At 46.0% G+C, this 11,554-nt stretch overlaps 1 protein-coding gene across 1 annotated transcript; it reads right to left on the bottom strand.

The window, feature by feature from the left end:
• Positions 1–9,040: 9,040 nt before the first annotated feature.
• LOC124652976 (flavonoid 3'-monooxygenase CYP75B137-like) lies at positions 9,041–11,229 on the bottom strand. The gene is made up of 2 exons (XM_047192058.1): positions 10,042–11,229; positions 9,041–9,873 (listed from the first exon to the last, which is right to left on the bottom strand). Exons 1-2 carry the CDS (start codon positions 11,203–11,205, stop codon positions 9,229–9,231), a joined length of 1,809 nt encoding a protein of 602 aa, XP_047048014.1. The 5' UTR covers positions 11,206–11,229; the 3' UTR covers positions 9,041–9,228.
• Between the last annotated feature and the right edge of the window lie 325 nt (positions 11,230–11,554).

The following is an 11,554-nucleotide window of genomic DNA, read 5'->3' as shown; positions in this document are numbered from 1 at the left end:
TACCTACATGTTTTATGCACACTTTATGTCATATTCGTGCATTTTACTGGAACTAACCTATTAACAAGATGCCGAAGTGCCGAGTTGTTGTTTTCTGCTGTTTTTGGTTTCAGAAATCCTAGTAACGAAATATTCTCGGAATTGGACGAAACGAAGACCCGGGGGCCTATTTTGCCACGAACCTTCCGAGAAGACCGAAGAGCATACGAAGTGGGGCCACGAGGTGGCCAAACCACAAGGCGGCGCGGCCAAGGGGGGCCGCGCCGCCCGTGGTGTGGGCCCCTCGTCAGCCCCCGACTCGCCCTTCCGCCTACTTAAAGCCTCCGTCGCGAAACCCACGATGCGAAAAACCACGATACGGAAAACCTTGCTGAGACGCCGCCGCCGCCAATCCCATCTCGGGGGATTACGGAGATCTCCTCCGGCACCCTGCCGGAGAGGGGATTCATCTCCCGGGAGGACTCTAAACCGCCATGGTCGCCTCCGGAGTGATGAGTGAGTAGTTCACCCCCTGGACTATGGGTCCATAGCGGTAGCTAGATGGTTGTCTTCTCCTCATTGTGCTTCATTGTTGGATCTTGTGAGCTGCCTAACATGATCAAGATCATCTATCTGTAATACTCTATGTTGTGTTTGTCGGGATCCGATGGATAGAGAATACCATGTTATGTTAATTATCAAGTTATTACATATGTGTTGTTTATGATCTTGCATGCTCTCCGTTATTAGTAGAGGCTCGGCCAAGTTTTTGCTCTTAACTCCAAGAGGGAGTATTTATGCTCGATAGTGGGTTCATGCCTGCATTGACACCTAGGACGATGTGACGAAATTTCTAAGGTTGTGTTGTGCTTGTTGCCACTAGGGATAAAACATTGGCGCTATGTCCGAGGATGTAGTTGTTGATTACATTACGCACCATACTTAATGCAATTGTCTGTTGCTTTGCAACTTAATAGTGGAAGGGGTTCGGATGATAACCTCGAAGGTGGACTTTTTAGGCATAGATGCGGTTGGATGGCGGTCTATGTACTTTGTCGTAATGCCCAATTAAATCTCACTATACTTATCATGACATGTATGTGCATTGTTATGCCCTCTCTATTTGTCAATTGCCCGACTGTAATTTGTTCACCCAACATGCTTTTATCTTATGGGAGAGACACCTCTAGTGAACTGTGGACCCCGGTCCATTCTTTAATCCTGAAATACAAATCTGCTGCAATACTTGTTTTTACTGTTTTCTCTGCAAACAATCATCTTCCACACAATACGGTTAATCCTTTGTTACAGCAAGCCGGTGAGATTGACAACCTCACTGTTTCGTTGGGGCAAAGTACTTTGGTTGTGTTGTGCGGGTTCCACGTTGGCGCCGGAATCCCTGGTGTTGCGCCGCACTACATCCCGCCGCCATCAACCTTCAACGTGCTTCTTGGCTCCTCCTGGTTCGATAAACCTTGGTTTCTTTCGAGGGAAAACTTGCTGCTATGCGCATCATACCTTCCTCTTGGGGTTGCCCAACGAACGTGTGAAATACACGCCATCAAGCTCTTTTTACGGCGCCGTTGCCGGGAGATCAAGACACGCTGCAAGGGAGTCTCCACTTCTCAATCTCTTTACTTTGTTTTTGTCTTGCTTTATTTTATTTACTACTTTGTTTGCTGCATTATATCAAAACACAAAAAAATTAGTTGCTAGCTTTACTTTATTTCTTGTCTTGCACTCTATATCAAAAACACAAAAAAATTAGTTACTTGTTTTACTTTACTTAATATCATGCATGTTTTTATTTCACTAGTTAAGCATAATGGAAAACAACAAAAATATGAGAGATCTTTATGAACTTTATCTTGAATTAGGACATGATGTGTTTGAAGAGAGAATTAAAAAACCCATGGAACTTTATATGCATGCTAATGGGAATGTTATTACTATGGATGCTTTGAACACCATTGTTGCTAATGCTATGGAAAATTCTAAGCTTGGGGAAGCTGGCTCTGATGAGCATGATCTTTTTAGTCCCCCAAGCATTGAGGAGAAAATTTTCTTTTATGATTACAATATGCCTCCTATATATGATGATAGCCACTTTGTTGAATTTGCTCCCACTACAACTAATAAAATTGATTATGCTTACGTGGAGAGTAATAATTTTATGCATGAGACTCATGATAAGAATGCTTTATGTGATAGTTACATTGCTGAGTTTGCTCATGATGCTACTGAAAATTATTATAAGAGAGGAAAATATGGTTGTAGAAATTTTCATGTTACTAAAACACCTTCCTATGTGCTGAAATTTTTGAAGCTACACTTGTTTTATCTTCCTATGCTTGTTACTTTGCTCTTCATGAACTTGTTTATTTACAAGATTCCTATGCATAGGAATCATTTTAGACTTAAATGTGTTTTGAATTTGCCTCTTGATGCTCTCTTTTGCTTCAAATACTATTTCTTGCGAGTGCATCATTAAAACTGCTGAGCCCATCTTAATGGCTATAAAGAAAAGCGCTTATGGGAGACAACCCATGTTTTTACTACAGTATTTTTGTTTTATATTTGAGTCTTGGAAGTTGTTTACTACTGTAGCAACCTATCCTTATCTTAGTTTTGAGTTTTGTTGTACCAAGTAAAGTCTTTGATAGTAAAGTAAGTACTAGATTTGGATTACTGCGCAGTTCCAGATTTCTTTGCTGTCACGAATCTGGGTCTACCTCCCTGTAGGTAGCTCAGAAAATTAAGCCAATTTACGTGCATGATCCTCAGATATGTACGCAACTTTCATTCAATTTGGGCATTTTCATTTGAGCAAGTCTGGTGGCCTAATAAAATCCATCTTTACGGACTGTTCTGTTTTGACAGATTCTGCCTTTTTATTTCGCATTGCCTCTTTTGCTATGTTGGATGAATTTCTTTGATCCATTAATGTCCAGTAGCTTTATGCAATGTCCAGAAGTGTTAAGAATGATTATGTCACCTCTGAACATGATAATTTTTATGGTGCACTAACCCTCTAATGAGTTGTTTCGAGTTTGGTGTGGAGGAAGTTTTCAAGGATCAAGAGAGGAGTATGATGCAATATGATCAAGGAGAGTGAAAGCTCTAAGCTTGGGGATGCCCCGGTGGTTCACCCCTGCATATTCCAAGAAGACTCAAGCGTCTAAGCTTGGGGATTCCCAAGGCATCCCCTTCTTCATCGACAACATTATCAGGTTCCTCCCCTGAAACTATATTTTTATTCCGTCACATCTTATGCACTTTGCTTGGAGCGTCGGTTTGTTTTTGTTTTTTGTTTTGTTTGAATAAAATGGATCCTAGCATTCACTTTATGGGAGAGAGACACGCTCCGCTGTAGCATATGGACAAGTATGTCCTTAGGCTCTACTCATAGTATTCATGGCGAAGTTTCATCTTCGTTAAATTGTTATATGGTTGGAATTGGAAAATGCTACATGTAGTAATTCTAAAATGTCTTGGATAATTTGATACTTGGCAATTGTTGTGCTCATGTTTAAGCTCTTGCATCATATACTTTGTACCCATTAATGAAGAAACACTTAGAGCTTGCTAATTTGGTTTGCATATTTGGTTTCTCTAGAGTCTAGATAACATCTAGTATTGAGTTTTGAACAACAAGGAAGACGGTGTAGATTCTTATAATGTTTACAATATGACTTTTATGTGAGTTTTGCTGCACCGTTCATCCTTGTGTTTGTTTCAAATAACCTTGCTAGCCTAAACCTTGTATCGAGAGGGAATACTTCTCATGCATCCAAAATACTTAAGCCAACCACTATGCCATTTGTGTCCACCATACCTACCTACTACATGGTATTTCTCCGCCATTCCAAAGTAAATTGCTTGAGTGCTACCTTTAAAATTCCATCATTCACCTTTGCAATATATAGCTCATGGGACAAATAGCTTAAAAACTATTGTGGTATTGAATATGTACTTATGCACTTTATCTCTTATTAAGTTGCTTGTTGTGCGATAACCATGCTTCGGGGACGCCATCAACTATTCTTTGTTGAATATCATGTGAGTTGCTATGCATGTCCGTCTTGTCCGAAGTAAGAGAGATCTACCACGTTAATGGTTGGAGCATGCATATTGTTAGAGAAGAACATTGGGCCGCTAACTAAAGCCATGATTCATGGTGGAAGTTTCAGTTTTGGACATATATCCTCAATCTCATATGAGAATAATAATTGTTGCCACATGCTTATGCATTTAAGAGGAGTCCATTATCTGTTGTCCATGTTGTCCCGGTATGGATGTCTAAGTTGAGAATAATCAAAAGCGAGAAATCCAAAATGCGAGCTTTCTCCTTAGACCTTTGTACGGGCGGCATGGAGGTACCCCATTGTGACACTTGGTTAAAACATGTGCATTGCAAAGATCCGGTAGTCCAAGCTAATTAGGACAAGGTGCGGGCACTATTAGTATACTATGCATGAGGCTTGCAACTTGTAAGATATAATTTACATAACTCATATGCTTTATTACTACCGTTGACAAAATTGTTTCATGTTTTCAAAATAAAAGCTCTAGCACAAATATAGCAATCGATGCTTTCCTCTTTGAAGGACCATTATCTTTTACTTTTATGTTGAGTCAGTTCACCTATCTCTCTCCACCTCAAGAAGCAAACACTTGTGTGAATTGTGCATTGATTCCTACATACTTGCATATTGTACTTGTTATATTACTCTATGTTGACAATTATCCATGAGATATACATGTTACAAGTTGAAAGCAACCGCTGAAACTTAATCTTCCTTTGTGTTCCTTCAATACCTTTACTTTGATTTATTGCTTTATGAGTTAACTCTTATGCAAGACTTATTGATACTTGTCTTGAAGTACTATTCATGAAAAGTCTTTGCTTTATGATTCACTTGTTTACTCATGTCATTACCATTGTTTTGATCGCTGCATCCACTACATATGTTTACAAATAGTATGATCAAGGTTATGATGGCATGTCACTTCAGAAATTATCTTTGTTATCGTTTTACTCGCTCGGGACGAGCGAAACTAAGCTTGGGGATGCTTGATACGTCTCCGACGTATCGATAATTTCTTATGTTCTATGCCATATTATTGATGATACCTACATGTTTTATGCACACTTTATGTCATATTCGTGCATTTTCCGGAACTAACCTATTAACAAGATGCCGAAGTGCCGATTGTCGTTTTCTGCTGTTTTTGGTTTCGAAATCCTAGTAACGAAATATTCTCGGAATTGGACGAAACGAAGACCCGGGGGCCTATTTTGCCACGAACCTTCCGGAAGACCGAAGAGCATACGAAGTGGGGCCACGAGGTGGCCAAACCACAAGGCGGCGCGGCCAAGGGGGCCCGCGCCGCCCGTGGTGTGGGCCCCTCGTCGGCCCCCGACTCGCCCTTCCGCCTACTTAAAGCCTCCGTCGCGAAACCCACGATGCGAAAAACCACGATACGGAAAACCTTACCGAGACACCGCCGCCGCCAATCCCATCTCGGGGGATTCCGGAGATCTCCTCCGGCACCCCTGCCGGAGAGGGGATTCATCTCCCGGAGGACTCTACACCGCCATGGTCGCCTCCGGAGTGATGAGTGAGTAGTTCACCCTGGACTATGGGTCCATAGCGGTAGCTAGATGGTTGTCTTCTCCTCATTGTGCTTCATTGTTGGATCTTGTGAGCTGCCTAACATGATCAAGATCATCTATACTGTAATACTCTATGTTGTGTTTGTCGGGATCCGATGGATAGAGAATACCATGTTATGTTAATTATCAAGTTATTACATATGTGTTGTTTATGATCTTGCATGCTCTCCGTTATTAGTAGAGGCTCCGGCCAAGTTTTTGCTCTTAACTCCAAAGGGAGTATTTATGCTCGATAGTGGGTTCATGCTCGCATTGACATCCGGGACGGTGACGGAAAGTTCTAAGGTTGTGTTGTGCTTGTTGCCACTAGGGATAAAACATTGGCGCTATGTCCGAGGATGTAGTTGTTGATTACATTACGCACCATACTTAATGCAATTGTCTGTTGCTTTGCAACTTAATACTTGGAAGGGGTTCGGATGATAACCCGAAGGTGGACTTTTTAGGCATAGATGCGGTTGGATGGCGGTCTATGTACTTTGTCGTAATGCCCAATTAAATCTCACTATACTTATCATGACATGTATGTGCATTGTTATGCCCTCTCTATTTGTCAATTGCCCGACTGTAATTTGTTCACCCAACATGCTTTTATCTTATGGGAGAGACACCTCTAGTGAACTGTGGACCCCGGTCCATTCTTTAATACTGAAATACAAATCTGCTTCAATACTTGTTTTTACTGTTTTCTCTGCAAACAATCATCTTCCACACAATACGGTTAATCCTTTGTTACGGCAAGCCGGTGAGATTGACAACCTCACTGTTTCGTTGGGGCAAAGTACTTTGGTTGTGTTGTGCAGGTTCCACGTTGGCGCCGGAATCCCTGGTGTTGCGCCGCACTACATCCCGCCGCCATCAACCTTCAACGTGCTTCTTGGCTCCTCCTGGTTCGATAAACCTTGGTTTCTTTCTGAGGGAAAACTTGCTGCTGTGCGCATCATACCTTCCTCTTGGGGTTGCCCAACGAACGTGTGAAATACACGCCATCAGTTTTCGGGACGAAGGATTTCACGAAGAAAAGGAGGCCAAAGGGGCTGTGGGGCCCCCACACCACAAGGTGGCGCGGCCAGGCCATGGGCCGCGCCGGCCTGTGGTCTGGCCCCACCTTGGGTCTTCTCGGCTCCCCCTTCTGGCTTTCTCCGTCATCTGGAAAAATAGGATTTTTGGTATAATTTCCTTCCACAGTTGATCTTCCGAAATATTGCGTTCTGACGGTGCTTTTTCCAGCAGAATCCTGGCTCCGGTGCTCGATCTCCAAATAATCATGAAATATGCAAAATAGATGAAATAACATAAGTATTGTGTCCCAATATGAAATATATCAATGAATAACAGCAAATTATGATATAAAATAGTGATGCAAATTGGACGTATCAGGGTCACGCCGGAATCTATTTAAATGTCGGACATACGCGAGGTGGCGGCAACGTGCATTATATCCGCCGCATGGGAAAGCCGCATCAATGACAGGATGACTCGCCTACCACCCCATGGGAAACCATCGCTGCATTAATCAAAGTTGAACGCTGGTTGGCCGACATTAAATTAGGCTGACCAACTCTATGCCAATGATATAGTTGGCCCGCCTGTCGGTAAACGGCATGGCGTCGGCAACGGCTCATGTTCGGTGCTCCTGCCACGCCAGATTGGGGCCGCGGCTGGTATGCTCTTAGGACCAAGAAAACTATTTTTATAGAGACAAACTTTGACACCCACTAAAATTGCCGAAACTTTTGTAATTACGGAGAACATTTCAGATTTCATTTACTTTTAATTTGAATAGACTTTATCTAAAATTTACATGAAATCTTCTCGAATTTTTTCAAAGCAGTAATTTCAGTTGCAACCTTGAAGTATTTACTGAAAAAACATTCTAGTAGGAAAAAATCCAACATAATAGCAGACTCCATGTGCAGGTTTCTCTGAACCGAGGCTCATAACATGAAACAACCACGCACCCGAAAAATGGTCACATATTTTTTGTCCATGTGCTAGGTTGTGAGTCCGTTAAAATCTTGTGAAAAAAAATGGCAATGAACTCAATGGTGTCACATACATGCTTGGTAAGTAGCATCAGTATATAAAATTTTGATGAGGCACCATTGCATTTAGATATGGTAACAAATTATCCTAAATCTGTGTCATATTTTCTTACCTTATAAATTATCCAAAATACTACTAGTCCACATGACTAGTAAATTGTACCGTAAAAGAGGCCTAAAAGGAGCCCAATCGCACGAGATTGCAGCAGCAATCTTCGATGACTGCTTTCACTTCTTTTTTTTGAACTTCAGGCAACTTTATTAATCAATAATCACACGGTATTCTACAGAATAGGAATAATAAAAATGTGAGGTTCATCAAACCAAAAACGCCTAATCCTATCAGATGATCCGTGGCGAGCAAGCGCATGAGCGGCACCATTCGCTTCTCTCGGACAATGTTTTAATGTTGCCATGCCTAGCATCGTAAGGAGATGCCGGCAATCGTCGATCGCCACCGCACTAGTTCCTCTAAACTCTGATGGACTATGAACAGCATTCGCCACTTCCATTGAGTCAGATTCCACCAACAGAGATTGGGCACCAAACTGCTCAGCTAGCTTCAATCCCGCCAAGAGCGCCACGGCTTCCATATCCATAGCATCAATAGCATGGTCAGTAAAATCACAGCAGCCCGCTACAAAATTTCCACCCGTGTCTCTGATGATAGCTCCAGAGGCACCACGGCCAGAATTAATATCGATGACTGCTTTCACTTGTTGACGGACTTCGTGAGAAAATCAGTTCGAATACAACCCCACGAGCTGAATTCTGTAGTTCATGAGTTAGCTAGGTTAGCGAAAAATTTAATCTAAAATGTGTGCATAAATGAACCACCTGATGCAACTATAGCTCTTTTGGTTTTAAATGTACTCTAATGAATAAAGAGGAGTAGTGTTTTGGCGCTTGGAAGCATATGCTTCTTAATTTTGAAATGACATATGCTTCTTAATTTTGAAATGCAAGTTACGTACACTTAAAAAAAATTAAAACAAAAAATTCGCGCGTATATTTTCACGTGTTACGCGCTTAGAAATCTGTTTCATGAAAAATCGACTTGTCGTGTGATGTAAAAAAGAAAAAATTCAATGCTAAAATTTAGACTTTTCAGAAGATAATTTTTCTCTTTTTTACACAGACCACAAAATATATTGATTTCTCACGAAAACGCACATATATTGTGAAGATGTACATGTAGAATTTTTTGTCAATTTTTTTTGACATTTCACAATATAATTTTTAGTAGAGTAAGCATATGCATCCCCAAGCTAGGCTCGAATGTAGCAAAAGGTTCCACCACGGCACCACTGATCTGATGACTTCCTGCCAGCATCCTAGGTATGGAATATCGCACATTCGCACTAGCTTATTATGTATACGGTCCGGCGCACTGTTATTACAAAACAAGCAGGCAATTAAAATTATGAAAAAACGAACGAGATTTCTTTTGGATCAGCAGCACGACTGCACGAGATGGGGCTCTGCGAAATTGTTGCGCACGAATTCATGAGCTGTAGGACCATCTATCTATGCGGAGTAGAGCTCGGGTCTGGAAAGCCTCGGCGTCGGCACGGCGACCAGCGGCGTGGCTTTCTTCATGACGATGCCGAACTTCTCCGTCAGATCCAGCGCCGCGCCCTCCGGCAGCTCCCAGTTGAACGCCTGCAGCAGCATGGCGATGGAGTAGGCCGTCATCCGCTCCGCCATGGCGATGCCCGCGCAGATCCTCCTCCCGGACCCGAACGGCATGTAGTCCAGCTCGCTGCCGGTGAAGTCCACCTTGCGGCCGTTGCCGCTGTCCTTGGAGGCGGCGAACCGCTCGGGGATGAACTTGGCCGGGTCCTCCCACGCCTCGGGGTCCCTCATGATCGCCCACGCGTTGACGAACACGCGGCTGCCGGCCGGCACGCGGTAGCCGCCGACGGCGGTGTCCTCGCTGGGGCAGTGCGGCACCATGAGCGGCAGCGCCGGGTGCAGGCGGAGCGTCTCCTTGACCACCAGCTGCAGGTAGTGCAGCTGCGGCAGGTGCGACTCCTCCACCACGCCGTCGACCCCCACCACCGCGTCCAGCTCGTCTTGGACCTTGCGTAGGATGCTCCGGTTCTGCAGCATCTCCGCCATGGCCCATTCCACCGTGGTGGACGTCGTCTCTGTCCCACCGACCACCATATCCTGTGAAGTCGTGACAGTGCATACGCAGAAACAAATTTATTAAGTAATCCTGAGACCGAGATCTTGGGTGTATTAGATTAGATTATCAGCTAGTTATTGCTCCCAAAAAAAAAATGTAGCTAGTTAGGATTGCTAGTGCAGCAAGCTAGTGATTGGTTGGTTGGTTACCATGAGCAGGGCCTTGACGTTGGTCATGGTGAAGGAGGCTTTCCCGTCGCCACCTTCCTTCTCCATCTTGAGCATGTACTCGAGGAAGTCCTCCGACGTCTCCCCGCCGGCCTGCTCGGTCTTGACCCTCTGCTCGATGATCCTGGCGAAGATCTCGTCGAAGCGGGTCTTGAGCACGTCCGACTTCTTCCGGATCCCCTGCAGGTCGAACCGCGTGAGCGACGGGAAGAAGTCGGACACGTTGGGCGCGCCGAGCATCTCGGTGATCTCGGCGACGAGCTCCTGGAACTCCTTGCCCACGGCCGTCCGCTCGCTCTCGGTGCCGATGTTGCCGCCCCAGAGCGTGCCGGTGATGACGTTCATGGTGTTGAGGAAGAGCTGCGCGCCGACGTCGACGGGCTTCCCGGCGGCGGCCGCGGCGTGCAGGTGCGCGAGCGTGGACCTGAACTCGCGGCGGCGGAGGCCGTGCACGTTTTCGAGGCCGGCGGGGCTGAGCATCTCGCGGACGCAGACGCGGCGGAGCAGGCGCCAGGTGGGGCCGACGGGGTTCCACACGATGTTCTGGCCGCCGCCGTAGGAGATGGAGCGGGCGGCGTCCGGGATGTCGCGGCTGGAGAAGACGAGGTCGTTCTCGCGCAGCACCTCGCGGGCGAGCGCCGGGGAGGTGATGACGATGCCGAGCTTGGAGCCGAGGCGGATGGAGAAGATGGGCCCGTACCGCGCGGCCAGGCCGGCGAAGTAGGTGTGCAGGTCCGGGTCGAGGGACAGCAGGCTGCCCAGGAGAGGGAGGCCTTTCGGGCCCGGTGGCAGGCTGCCTTCGCCCCCGCCGCGGCGACGGCGGAGGGCGGCGACGTAGAGGAAAGCCGCGGCGAGCAGCGCCCCGTAGAGCAGCGTGGTGGTGGTGGCCGCGTCCATCACGGTGGCTGCGCACGCCGCGGTGGTGCTGGCCACGCACTGGGACAGTGAGAGACGGGTGGCGACGGTGCGCGGCGAATCCCGGCTGGATATATGGGCGAGGCGGTGGTTTTCTCTGTAGGCGTTGGTGGGAATCGCCGCGGGTGGACGGGGGCAGCCAAGCGCGGGGATGCGGCGTTTGTCTCTTCCCGGCAACGACCGGCCTGCTCCTGCCTGCCGGAAAATGTAGGGGACACTCGTCGTTGACATCGACGCAGATACTTATCCTGTGCTGCTCTGCCAAATGTGTCGATAAATATGTAGTTCGGCAGCCAGGCTAATTTATGTGGAGTGCAGGCTTGCGGCGATCGGAATTGTTCTTGTTGGTATCTTGGGTTGTGGACGGGCGGAGATGCCTCCTCTGTCAGCTTCCGGCGGCCGGCCATCAGCTGGTGTGGTGCCGGCCGGAAACGAATAACCCGGCGGGGAAATGTACGGCACCGTGGATGCATGCCCACGTCTCCTATGAGAGTGGAAGTGGACACTGTCTCGTGCATCGGTGCATGATTCATATTGTTTCTTAATTACTTTACGATACATGCTGGCAAATATTAGTATT

The sequence above is a fragment of the Lolium rigidum genome, chromosome 1, assembly GCF_022539505.1.
Source record: "Lolium rigidum isolate FL_2022 chromosome 1, APGP_CSIRO_Lrig_0.1, whole genome shotgun sequence".
Taxonomy (NCBI): Eukaryota; Viridiplantae; Streptophyta; class Magnoliopsida; order Poales; family Poaceae; genus Lolium; species Lolium rigidum.
Note: the sequence above shows the minus strand (reverse complement) of the source record. Positions and strands in the feature narration are given on the sequence as shown.

Excerpts from the sequence above, each read along its gene's own strand:
- LOC124652976 (XM_047192058.1), bottom strand. The coding sequence starts at position 11,205 with ATGTCAACGACGAGTGTCCCCTACATTTTCCGGCAGGCAGGAGCAGGC. Across the intron at positions 9,874-10,041 it reads ACGTCAAGGCCCTGCTCATG|GATATGGTGGTCGGTGGGAC; the intron begins GTAACCAACCAA and ends ACGACTTCACAG.